Source organism: Lichenostomus cassidix, chromosome 4, assembly GCF_008360975.1.
Source record: "Lichenostomus cassidix isolate B80296 chromosome 4, HeHo_3.0, whole genome shotgun sequence".
NCBI lineage: Eukaryota > Metazoa > Chordata > Aves > Passeriformes > Meliphagidae > Lichenostomus > Lichenostomus cassidix.
The window spans coordinates 58655361-58668785 of NC_139484.1; the positions used below are offsets into that span (position 1 = coordinate 58655361).

Genomic DNA, 13425 nt, shown 5'->3' on the forward strand with positions numbered 1-13425 from the left:
TCCTTTAATTATAGATCCTTGGAGGTTTTCTGTGCTGGTCCCAAAATTCCTGCTCCCTGGAAGCTGGGGGGAGCAGCATCGGTGAAATAGGAAAAGGCTGGGAAGACTGGGGAAGGAGTGTCAGAGGCCAGACCCTGTGGCAAGGCTGGAATCTCCAGGCTGAGCAGGATAGGGCAGGATGGAGGAGGCAAAACACCCCGAATTTCTGGTGTAAAAAGGGCAAAAGGTGTCTGTGAGGATGGTTGTGCTGACACTGTCCGCATGGAGGGGTGCGGGTTGGAAAGGGGGGTTATTTTTGGGGATAACAGGAAAAGGACCATGTGGGGTGCTGATGGCTCATGCCAGAGGGGTGCCCAGGTGGGGCTGTGGTGGTTTTGGGGCAAATGGAGCAGGGAATGACAACTGGGGAGGGGTGACAGGGGGGTGTAGTGTTGGGGGGACATGGGGAGCCATGTCCGTGTGCTGTAGGGTATTTGTGGGAGCAATACTTTGGGGCAGCCAGGGTACATCCCTCTGTGGCGACACGCCATCCCTTGAGGTTCTGGATGGCATCCCGGACACAGCGTCCCTCGGGGCTCTGGGGGATTTCGGGGGTCTTCGTGTCCCCCTGCTCCTCGGGGCTGTGTGTCACCCCTCCCCGGAGGGCTCCGTGTCACCCTGTCTCGGGGGAGCTCCATGTCACCTTTCCCAGGGGTTCCACAGGGTCCCTTATCCCCCCCTCCCCAGGAGCTCTGAGGGACCGGGCGAGCCCGCGCCCCGCCGTGGGGGGAGGAACGACAGCCGCGGTGGGGGCTGGACGCGCCCATGAACGAGCCGGGGGGGCGTTTGGGGTGTGTGAGCAGGGGGCTGGATTTGGACGAGCCCATTCCTGCCGCAGGGGTGACCACCCCCATCCCTGCTATGTTTACTAGCAGCTACCGCCGGCTGTCCAAGAATTCCCGACGCCACTCACTGCGAGACGAGAAAAGAAACTCGGGGTGAATCCAGCGCGGACAGAAAGGCGGGGAACGCGGAGAGCGGTGCGGGTGTGCCGCGTTTGTCCCCCCCGGGCCGAGTGGTTCGCGCGGCGCGGGGCGGGGCGCAGGGCCGCAGTGGCGGAGCCGCCCCGTCCCTCCGGCGCATCGCGGTCGCCATGGCGCTGTGCGGCCGCTCCGCTCTCCTCCCGCCGCCCCCGCGACACCGGCCCCGGCCCCGAGCCCCGGGGCCCTTCGTCAGGTACCGGAGGGGACAGCGGGGACGGCGAGGAGCGGGGTGACAGCGAGCGGCAGGGCTGCGCTGAGGGCATTGTGGGGTGGACAGGGCTAGAAGGGGTGGGGGTGTATTGGGGGGGCGCTGAGAGGGGATATGGAGCATTTTGATGAAGTGAAGAAGGGGTGTGTTGTGGCAGAAGCTAAGCTTTTCACTGCTGTGTCGGTGGTTGTGGAGGAAATGGAGTTAAACGCCTGTTTGGGGGCGTTGGGGTGGGAAGGCTGGAGCTCGGGCTGTGGAGGTGCTGAGGTGGGCGTGCATAGCGGGGCTGGGGAGGTTTGGAGCGGCAGGATGGGGTGTTGGGGGGATTGATGGGGGAGAAAGCGGGGTGTTCGCAGAGCTGACGGTGCTGATCGAGTATAAAAGAGGGTTTGACACCTAATTGGAGGCGTTGGGATGGGAAGGATGGGGGTGAACGGTTTTTGTGTCAGGTAATGTGTCATTTTGGAGAGGTTTCCTGGCGTGCAGGGCACTGAGCTGTGGGGGTGTTGCGGTCGGATTTGGGGTCACCGAGGGGGTTTTGGGGGGCTGGAGAAGTGGGAGCAGCATGTGAGGGGCTGGGCACGGGAAGGAAGGGATGGGCATGATGTGGACAGGCAAATTTAGCAGGTGGCTAGCCGGAGAGAGGTGTTGGTGGCCCTGACAGGGCGGCAGACAGGGGCCTGATGTGACCTTGTGGATGTAGGGATTGGCAAAGCCGGAATCCTGCCGGAGGAGGATGTGTGGGAGGCTGCGATGGATGAGGAGCAGGAGGACATCGAGGGGGGCTTTAAACGAGGCTGGTGTGCAGAGAATGAATAGCTTTGGGGTCGAGTTTCTGTGGGGGATAAGCCTGGGACTGATTTGGGAGGGGGTGGGCGAGGGCTGCCTTGGAGATAGGGGAAAAAAGGCTTGTGAAAGGTAGGGAAGATGAGCTAAGGTGGGGATAGCCGAGCTTTGGGAGGGGCTGAGTGATTGTGGAGAGAAAAGAGACCTGTATATGTGTGGGCACCCTGTGGATACAAAGCTAATAACATTTCCTGAGCTTTGGAAATACGTGGAGTAGGGCTTGACAGGAGCTAGGGCGTGGGGACATGTGAGATGGTGGCATTGGCTCCGTGGGAGCTCAGGTGGCAGCTCAGGTAGCCTTAGGTTGCCAGGGCTCTGTTTCGTTTTGGAGACTTAAAATGCACCCATGTGTATGCGGCTGCAGCCCATTATCTGAAGGATTTGGATAAAGGAAACAGCCTCAAGTTGTGCCAGGAGAGGTTTAGGTGGGATATTAGGAAACATTTCTCTGCAAGAAGGATTGTCCAGCACTGGAACAGGCTGCCCAGGGCAGTGGTGAAGTGACCAGGTATATAAAAAGCATTTAAAAGACATTTTTGTGGTGTTTAGGGTTGAGGTTTAGCGGTAGCCTTGCCAGTGCTGGGGTAACGGTTGTACTTGATGGTCTTGGAGAGCTTTTCCAACCTAAGTGATTCCATGATTCTGTTTTATGGTACCACAATGGACAACGCAGGAACTGAAGTGCTTGATGCTTTCAATAGTTACAGCACAATACATGGAAGTATTCACCAGTGGGAAGCCAGATAATAAAGGAATGGGGATGTTGCACGTGAATCGCAGACAAACACTTGGACAAGCTACCTAGGTCTGTGTTCGCTGGATATTTTCAATTGAAAAAACCAAACAAACACCAAAACCAAACAGCTTTTTATGTTTAGTACAAGGAGGGAACAAAAGCATTTTCACTTTTTGGACAATTTGCCAGTGGAATGAGGAATTCTGCAGTGTGAGAGAGGAAAGGGAGGTTGTTCTGCTTGCTTGGAACATGTGAACATGGCTGTTCTGTGCTGGTTATGTTCCCTCTCTGCCTGCAGTTAGAAATTGAATTGATAATAAGAGAGAAAGAAAAGTGACCTTTTCAAATATTTTTCCACTGACTAAATTAATCTTCATTGTTCAGAGAGAGATGAGTATTTCTTTAGAGCCGTAAAGTATCTAAAAATTCACGATCAGTAACAAAATGCCATGATGGTAAAAAAAAAATTGCTGAGAGAGAAAATGGTTTCCACTCAAGCCTACCTCTTCCTGAGTGATTTTTGTAATCTGAGACCCTGTTTTAGAGTTGTCATGAGAACATTCAGACTCTCTGAACATCTGCAAGCTCTTGAGCTCCACTGGGAGATGCAGCCAGCAACTGTAATTTGGTGCATTTGTAGGAGCCATGTCATCTGTTAATTTTTTTTCCTCTCCAACATTCATTCTTGTGCAGCTTTTTAAAAATTTTTTTTATTGTCAGGCCAGATGGAGGCCAGCGTTTGCAATGAATTTCCCAGGCAGTCAGCAGCTAGCAGGCAGTTAATAAAAATAACTTAAAACAAAACAATCCGTTACACTCCTCTCCCTGCCCCCAAGTGCCCAAACAGGAATGGAAAAATTCTTCAGACTATATAAAGACTGCAGAAAGGGCCAGAGATAATTCTTGGAGTTCTTCCACATACTTGAGAGCTTTGGTCTGCCGTGTGGCACGTTGGGAGCTGGCGACCCTCGACATGGTAACAAGTAAAGAATGGGTTTGTAAATAGAAAGAAAAAATCCCTTCACTCAGAGAGGAGTGCTTCCCAAAAAAGGGGATGTCTTTTTGGGCGGTGATGTCATCTTTCCTGTGCCTGTGTTTAGTGGTCAATAAGTGTTTTCCTTGTGAATACAGGCATTTCTGAACGAAATTTCGGTTAAGTGCTTGTTTTAAATATCTCCATCAGAAAAGCAATGCAGATTTGTTCTATCTCAGAGCGCCCTGCACCCGCCCAGTTTGAATTACCTTTATGGAAAACAGAGTAAGCAAATCCTCACCATTCATTATCCATGTTGGTAACATAACACAGATGAGTTCTCACCATGTGTCCTTGTGGGGAAATGCAAAATGAGTCCTTGGGTTCATTCTTCTGTTGTCTCTTCCTCTGTGCTTAACATTCTCCTGCTCTGAACCGTTCTGTTGTTAATCACATCGTGGTTGAATATGCGGCTTTTTTTCCATGAATGGGGTATTTGGGAGCACGGGACCAAAGAGTTGTTGTGGTTTCCCAACCAGTTTTAGTAGGGGACTTGTGTGTGATGGAAGATTAACAGTCTTCCAAGCCTGTTTGTTCCTTATATAATTAAGCCGAGGTTCAGGATTTTTTAAGAGCACAATTTCACTAGATTTTTTTGGTTTTTTTTAAAGGAATGCACTATATTTTAGCAATGCAAAGAGAGAGCTGATTTAACTCGCTGAAGTACAGGAGGAAACAAAGAGAAACAACCCCCATTCCTTGCATATGGATGGTTTTCTGCCAATTTAGGGAAGTAAGATGGCTTAGGGTTTGCTACAGTGAAAACTGAGGGGTGTGGAATGATATGATTGATGGGAATAGAGAAGTAGAAGGGAAATTTGCCAAGGAGAAGAGCAGAGCTATGGCATTGACTCAGCTGCCCGTGGAGCTTCAGCTGGAGCTCTCCCTTTGTGATCATCCAGCTTGAATTGATGGCACAGCAGCTGATCTGCAGAGGCTGTGGTCCATGAATGGGCCCTGAAGGTGAATTTAATCTTGAGGCATCGTAGCTTAACTTCTGATTTCTGCTCCAGTGCCAGGCAGTGCCCTGTCCTTTTAATCAGAGAGTGACCAATGGCAGAATAATCACCCTCGAGCTGCTGGTCTTTGCCACTTCTTCAATTATTGTCATTTTTGCAGCTGATAGTATTTTTGGAAGGGGAATGGTTGGTGCCCTTCATAACGTGCTGCAATGTAAGAATATGAAAATACAGGCATGGTTTTTATAAATCAGTTTGTTAAATAGAGAGAATATCAAGGCTGAGGGTCTGATTGGTGTGTAAGTGATGAGCAACCCATCCTTTGATAAAGATCCTCCTCAAGCTTGTGATGTGCAAATGGCATCAGGCAGTTCCAGACGTTTAGTAAGGCGAAATTCAGGCTTGTTCCTGTGTGCTTTGAGGTCTTTGCATTACAGGATTGAATATTCCGGTCCCTTTAAGGTCAAGAAGTAAGGAATTTGGTCCTGAAAACGCACACAGAGTTTAAATTTATTTATGTATGTCCAGTTTTAATATTTACTTCTTACCGTTCCTAAAAAGTTACTAGATTTCCTATTTACAATCAAGATCCTTGTGCTTATTGTAGAGAAATTTGGAAAGTAGCTGGAAAACCGTTGTATATATTCAAGGTGGGTGAATATTGCTGTCTTTTCTGAGTGCCAAGCAGTGAAAGTTATTTTGAAATTAATGAAATTCTGAGAGTGAGAGTCTTTAGCTCAGCCTGACTTCTGGGGTCTGTTTTCACAGCTACAGTGAGGTGGTGATAATGTCAGACTGTGTGAAATCCAGGAAAATCCTGGACTCTAACACAAGCAGACAATGTTTCTGATAGAAACTGTGAGGTCAACAAAAGACCCAAGAAAACTAAACTTGAATTCTTTTCGGGGAGTAAAATGGAAACAGATGGTAATAACAGCAAGTTAATAAAGAGTGAGACTTGGGAAAAAATCCCTGTGATTTGTCATTCTATTTTATTTATTTATTTATGGTAAATCGAGCAGTTAATGTCAAAACCATTGTCTTAGGTAGAGAGTGAGAATCTATTCAAGTTATTCCCTGCTAATGTGAGGATTCCTCTCAGCTTGCCAGGGATATCTCCGATTTTCCCCCTTGTTCCCTGCCATCCATCAAACCAAACCACGTGCTGGTTTTTCGGGCTGCCAAGCCTTTGTGGGGGAGGAGCGAAACATCTGCCAATATGAGGCAAAACCCAGCGATATATCCTCAGCCTTTGTCAGCTGAATTGGGTGTTATCCCAGCTGCAGCCCTGCCGGATGGTGGGAATCCACCGGGAATCGGTCAGGGATCAATGCTAATATCGGTGCTGCCTGGATTAGGACGTCAAGAAAAGGCAGCTTGCACGCAGGCTAAATCCAGCCAGCGACGAGGAGAAAGCACCGCACTGTGGGAAAATAAACGCAATCCGATGGCAATTCAAGCACCGCGTGGCATTCTCGAGGAAATGTGTTTGCTCTTTGTGATTGAGAAAGGCGCAGTTGTTAATATTCTCTTTATTTGCCAACAGACGTGCCTTGCAGCGCCGTGTCTGTTCCCGAGCTGTGACAGGCTGCCTGTTGTAAAGCGAGGTGCTTTGCATAATTAGTGTGAAGACGTGAACAGATGAGCACTAATTCTTAGAAGTTAATGATTGTCAATTATCTTTCCCTTTTTTTTATTCCTGGATCGAGGCCAAGATTAGCGGAATACCAAGCACCTCAAGGTATAGTTCCTTAATTGGCCCAAGCACACTTTATTGCCAGATGTCACCCCAAAACGTGGCTTTGCCTTTTGACCTGCCTTCATCAGCAGTCAGGTCAGCTTGCCGCTGGTTGAAAGCGTTGTTTTCTTTTTAATTCCTGGGCTGGAGGTTGTTTGGATCCATAAGCTGATCCGACCTGACACATGGCTTCAAGATCGCTAGTGCAGACACAAAGAGAAGGGCGAGACTGCTCCTTGCAGCACCGGGAGATTTCACCCTGCCTTAAACCGACAGAGAAATCCCATCGTCTGCTCAAAACTGGGGGAAAATTCCCACTTCACCTATTGCTTTGATGAAGATCCTCAACGAGCTTGTGATGTGCAAATGGCATCAGGCAGTTCCAGACGTTTAGTAAGGCGAAATTCAGGCTTGTTCCTGTGTGCTTTGAGGTCTTTGCATTACAGGATTGAATATTCTGGTCCCTTTGAGGTCAAGAAGTAAGGAATTTGGTCCTGAAAATGCACAGAGAGTTTAAATTTATTTATGTATGTCCAGTTTTAATATTTGCTTCTTACTGTTCTAAAAACTTACTAGATCTCCTATTGACTAGATCTCCTAGTCAAGATCCCTATGCTCATTGTAGAGGAATTTGGAAAATTTCTCTTACTCACTTTGGAAGTTGTCTTGTAGGAAATGGGTAGATAAGTAGCTTCCAGCTCTTGTCTTGCCCAAATCTCATGGAAATCCAGCATTTTGGAGCTTCCTTGGGGCTGTGTTTCCAAGCACACCTAATGCTGGTTTTTTCAGCAGCAGTTACTGTAAATTTAGTTGTGGTTTTGTAGATGGAGCCACATCTTCCAGGGAAGCATCCCAAGGCCCACAGCTTTGAGTGGAGGTTGTTGTTTCCGTTTGAATTTGCACTGCTGGGGTAAAATGAAAAGGAGTAAAAAGTCAGCGCTTGTTTTGGGGACGGGAAAAGTAATGGATTTTTGTTCCCAGGACAGTCTCTTTGTTTTTGTCAGATGACTGTTTAATGTGAAATCCAAGAAAATGCCTTTTTTCCCCCTCCCTCTGACTTTATACACAGTTTAGCCTGTATTGTTTCAAAGCATGTTGTAAGAATTCTAATTATTCTCTTCCCTATTTCTGAATGGCATCTTTCTTCAGGCACACAAGTCCTCTGTGTTTAGTGTCAGCCTTTGAATATAATGATTTATCCACACTTGAAATGACATTGAAGATTTTTCTGTGAAGGAGCTTTCTCAAAGAATTCCCTCATAGAAACCACTGTTTAAATGAGGGAAGGAAAAATATTCTGCTAAAGGCTGTTTAATATTAAGAATGAAATAAACACCTTATTGGTCAAATAATACGAAATAATGAACATACAATTTGCTTTGTGCTTTCATGTTTTATGTCAGGACCATGTTCTGAAGGACACTGACATCCAGATATACCTGGCAGAAATCTTTTAGCAGCTTAATCTGAGAACTTTAGATATTTTTAAGGGCTGCACCCAAGTTATAATTTATTTGACAAATAATGAAAGTAATTCTGGGAGAGTAAAATTCTTGACCTGAAAACTTAAGGAAGAAAAAAAATACCCAACCTGTGAGTAGTCTTCTCCTTCAATTCTTCTTCCCCTTTTCTACCCACCACTTGAACTGATCAGAAAATACTTTCCCAGAACTCAAGAAGACAAAACCCCATTTACTTTGGTTTTCTCTCCTCTGGTCGTCTTGCACAGGCTTGTAACACTACTTCTTTTAAATTATAAATGTGTTTTATTGGGTCACTCTTTTGTGGAAGCCTTTGAAATTAAAATTTAAAGATCCTAGGAATAGCATACCTTGTTTCATGTGGTAATGTTTTTTAATAAATGGAAAAATCTTTCCCCATGAGTTTCCATACTTGTTCTTTGTCAAACTGAGTTCTAAGCATTCCATTTTTCTGTAAGTGATTAGTATAAGGGGGGAAAAATAGGAGCAAAATCAAGATATGTTGTGTTTATAATGCATAAGAGGCTTTAAAAATGTTCAGCAGTCCTGAAAAACCTGTCTTTGGCTGGAGAATGACTTGAATTTGCCTTCAGAGTTGACCATGAGCAGCAGAAGGATTATTGCATCTTGTTTCTGAGGAGCTGAGGGAAAATCTCCCTCTTGTGCCCTCAGCATTTTTTCTGTTGACTGTTTCTTTCCTCACTCTGAGCACAAACAGGAAGATGCATCCTTTGATATGAAAAATATTTTAATAAAAGTCAGCCTGGGAGCTGCCTGCTGTCTCACTGCAGAAGTCCTTGGACATGCTTTTTCTCCCAATCCTTCCAATTTGTCCTTCACATCCTCTCAGGAATCATGGAAACAAGTCCTTTGCAGGCAGGTAAAGAAGCATTTCAATAAAGATTTCACTTATGGACAGCTTTCTACAAGAAGCTGCTTCCTTTTTCTTGGCTTTTTTTCCACAGAGGCTCCAGCAATCCTGCAGCTGCTCCTCAAATAACCGTGGGCTTGTGCAATTTGTGTTGCTGTTTCCATACCAACAAATGAAAGAAGTCCAATTTGTTTGTGCCCACAGTGGAGAGTCTGGGGATTTTTTTTTTCCTGCTCTCTATCTCGTGATATAGGAAGTATGAAAAGATGAGCACTGAATAGCTTGTTGTAGAGAATCATCTCTCACCCAGCTGGTCTGGGCTCCTGTTTAATGCTGGAATGAAAAATTTCCAGAATAAGCTTAATTTTGCATAGCTCTGAGATTCAGTTTTAGGTGAGGTTTTAGAGAATGAATAATTAGAATTTGCTAAAATGTGCAGCGGAAAGTTCAGTGTTGTTTTCATGGATTTCCTGGCATCACCCACTTGGGCAAACATCTGATAATAACTGATGAAGTGGTTTTGCTGTCATCAGTGGCTTTAATTTCTGTTTCCATATCTTAAGACTGGATCAAAATATCTGTCCATCCATCCATCCATCCATCCATCCATCCATCCATCCATCCATCCCTCCCTCTGTGGTCCAGTACAGTATATCATATAAATCCAGGATCCAAGTTAAGAGAATAATTGAGAGATTCAGAACTGAAACATGTGACCTACAAAGTGGAAAAATTAATGCTGGAATGACTGCACTGACTTTGTGCTTCCCACAAAAGTATCTCCAAATGAAGTGTTGTCTGTCCTTTATCACTGATGTTTGAATTTCACTTAGATTAGCCATAATGGAAACCTTTCATGTTCGTTCTTTCTTTCAGAGAAAGTAGAGCACAATAATTGTGGTATTGCTGAAAAGACCTATTTGCTTTTTTACTTGGCTAAAGTAATGCTGAAAATAGAAATATTTGACCTTACTTTATTGTTTGTTTGAACTGCTCATAAATTTAGCTCTGTTTGAGTGTTTCTGTGAGAGACATTCTTTTCCTGGAGCTGAACAGCTCATAGTTCTATAAACAAGTCTATAAACAAGAAATCCCATTCAACAATATCAACAGTGAAATTTCTTGTCTTTTATCTGTATTTAAACAAGCTCATAGAATATTGCCTGGAAGCATAAATTGTGTTGCTCTCTGTGTGGCTGTTGTAGCTGAAAGATGCATATTGGGTAACTGAATTAAAATTTATATAATAAGCTATTCACTTTGATTACAAAAGATCTGTCTGGCTGTTGCAGATGGAATATTTGCCTGGTTTGAAGATAAATATTGGACAAATGAATTAAAAATTGTATAATAAACCATTCATTTTGATTGTAAAAAAATCTTGGCAAACCTTGGCATTGTTTCATTTCTCTTTAATGTTTGAATTGATGATCTTGGAGGTCCTTTCCAACCTTAATGAGCATCCTGATGGTGCTGGAGGTGCTGAAACTCATTTTTCCCAAATTCCTCTAGGGATATTGTTGCTCCTGTGGTCCCTGCTGATGTTACTTTGCTTTTTGCTTCTCTGGAGAGAATTGCTGCTGGTGAGAGCAAACCTGAGCAACAATTTTTGCAAGGTTAGAGATGAAGAGAGCATAGGGTTAGATGGGATAGTTAGAGGTTCCAGTCTTCTCTCAGCGCTGTGGATTTCATCTTTTAGTGGGCAAAAATAATCTGGAATGGTTTGATATGAGGTCTGCATATGTCTCAAACAAAAAATACCCAACTTGAAGTGTGTCCTCTTAGTTTATGTAATAAAGAAAACAAAGCTGGGTCAGCTCTTCAGCCACTCAGTTTGACATTTCCCAACAGTGACCTTGAGGACAAATTCTCTTTTTTTTTGCAGCTGCAGCCGCCTCCGAAACATCCAGAGCATCCTGACACAGAGCAGCAAATCTCAGCCTGATGGAATCCTCTGCATTTTAGGTTAGTGTTACATTTTTTGTTCTCACCGTACTGATAAAGATACCACAAGTTTCAGAAAGAAGAAAATAATCTCCTTTCTGCTCCAAGCCCCAGCCTGATTTCTCAGGGAATAAACAGCTGATTGCTACACTCTTTTCTCCCTAAACAATTCTTCAGCCTATTTACTAATTTTGGGCAAAGAATTTTAGAGAGTGGCATGAGAAACCCAGGAAGCAGTTAGGAGTTAAATGTGGTTTCAGTGCTTTAATTCTTCTGGGATTGGGAGAAAATGGCAGTAGGAAATAGAGGTGGAAGTGGCCTGTGGGAAAATAACAGGGGTTTTGTACTGCTTTAATACAATTTCATTGACTCTTGTTTCATATTATATAATCGCTGTCAAGATATTAAAGGAAAAATGCAGACATTATGATTGAAAACTTGAGTCCTTAGAGAAAAGGACTGAGGAGTGATTGTTTAAATAATATGTTATAGTTAAAGAGAAGAGGTCTGATGTAGCCCTAAAGAAGCTCTGTGTAGGAGGTGATACAACAGTCCGGTTTTTTAGGATTTTAATTTATTTTATTTTTTAACGATGGAGAAAGAAAACTTAAAGCTCATTTACTGGACCACAAAATAAAATATATAAATGTATGTAACCTCATTCTCTTTGAGTCAGTGCAAACTGTACAACATGACCTTTCCTACCCTACATTCTCTGGGCTAGGAGGTTAAGTCTCTGGCTAAGTAGTAACTGTAAGGTCGGTGAGGTCACTGTGTCAGCCTTTCAGTGAAACTTAATCATACAGGATAAACTGCTTGTGTTTGCCTTTGTTGCTGATCTAATTTCATAAAACAAGTTTAGCCATCTCACCAATGACACTGCAGTGTTTGATGACTGTTGGTAATTCTGAGACTGCAGTGAGCCCCAGGTAAAGAACAGTCACTGAAAACATTGTACAGCTTTAAGGAAAGCAAAGCAATTGTTTTGTGTAATCCTCAGTGTTATGTGGAGGATTAAATTCTATTCATAAGACCATACCTCTTAATAAATAAGCACTTGTGTTATGGAAATATAGGAGGTGTGTTTTGCTGGGAGACTTGTGCTTTGCAGTGATCTCTCAGCACCCACAATGGGGCTCTTGTCTGCTCTGACCTGGCTCCTGCAGCCTGCAGAATTTCTGGCATAACTTCTATTAAACAGCCATGTCACTGTTATAAATGCATTAAATCTGTCATCAGATACAAGCTTCAGATGACAAAAAACATGTAGTTTGACATCCTGAGTCCTGTTGACTTGTGTGGAAAGTGGATACTCATATAACTATAGTTTTTTACTCTCAGTGCATGTTCTGTTTCACTTGGCTGCTTTTAATGGCCTGAAGTTAATGCATTTCCCTCACCCCAACTTTAGTTTCATAGTGGGCTATGGGATAAAAACAGTGTAAACTTCCACAGCTTTCCTTCAAGTTCATTAATATTTGTACTGAAATTAAACCCAGCATTGTGAGATCCCAAAGAGAGATGAGAACTGACCCATTGTTGATACAAGTATTTAAGTGTAGTTGCAGCTGTTTTTTTAAAAGAATCCTCTAATCTGATTTTGAGGTGGTTGCATGGCAGCATTCCTGCATTCTTTTGTGGGGAGAAAAGGCATCACAACTGACAGGAAAAAGAATTTGATGGTTGCCATGTCAAATGTCTTTAAAAAGTTGTGGTGTCTCAGCTGGAGCATGTTGCTGTTAAAGCCGCTCTACTTAAATTACACTGTAAACCATTTTTTAGAATAGTGGTGTTTCTTACACCATACCTTTCAGCAGAGATTTGCAGCTCCTGGTTCTGTTGCTCTGATTTCTGAGGATGTGTATTCAGTGTGAGTAGGGTGTGTCTGTAACTGACTGTAGTTGTAGCTGCTCTGATTGTAGATCAAACTGTTTCACTGTTCAGCACAGCTGAGTTGAATTTTTGCAAACAGTGGTGTTTATTTTTTATTCTCCTCGAAGAGCATGGGGATACTTGCAAGGCTGTTCCAGTAAATATTTACATTTATTTTATCTTGGTTCTGTTCACATATTGCTACTTTTTTTTTAGATTATTATTTTTTTTCTGCATTATATCCATCCTACACAGAGCTCTTCCCGCTGAGGTTTCTCCCACATTCTGAGAACATTTAGTACCTAGCAGTGATTGTTCATCCCATTCCCTTTCCAAACAGACACTATTTTAAGGATTATCGTGCTGCTTCTACCAGCAGTGGAAGAAATAGTGGTATTGGTTTTGGGCCAATGTCTAAAAGTGATGTGTCCATCCCTCCAGCCTCACCTTCCTGCTCCCTCCCGCTGTCCCCACGTGCATTTTACATCACTGCAGGTGGTGTCCGGTATCTTGCACCCACTTTATTTTACCGAGCAGACAGATTTCCCCCCGGATTCAGCCAGCCTGTTTTCAGCCAATTTAGCAAACTGAATGGGCTCGCCGAGGGGCAGCTGAGCCTTGGCTGCGGGAGCAGCAGCAGGAACGGCTCCTCGGGCTCCGACTGACTCATTGTCTGCCTACACCCTGGTGATGAGTTGGGAACAGGCGGGGGAGT

At 44.2% G+C, this 13425-nt stretch overlaps 1 protein-coding gene across 2 annotated transcripts in view; it reads left to right on the plus strand.

Moving 5' to 3' along the window:
- Nucleotides 1-1057: 1057 nt before the first annotated feature.
- Nucleotides 1058-13425, plus strand: part of DNAAF9 (dynein axonemal assembly factor 9) — a 65874-nt gene continuing 53506 nt past the window's right edge. For both annotated transcript variants that reach the window (XR_014851859.1, XM_085059459.1), the window contains exons 1-2: nucleotides 1058-1215; nucleotides 10780-10859. Coding sequence is in view for 1 of the 2 variants with exons in the window: in XM_085059459.1 (XP_084915585.1) it covers nucleotides 1133-1215; nucleotides 10780-10859 (163 nt within the window). In the remaining variant the exon portion in view is untranslated. The remainder of the gene's footprint in view (nucleotides 1216-10779; nucleotides 10860-13425) is intronic.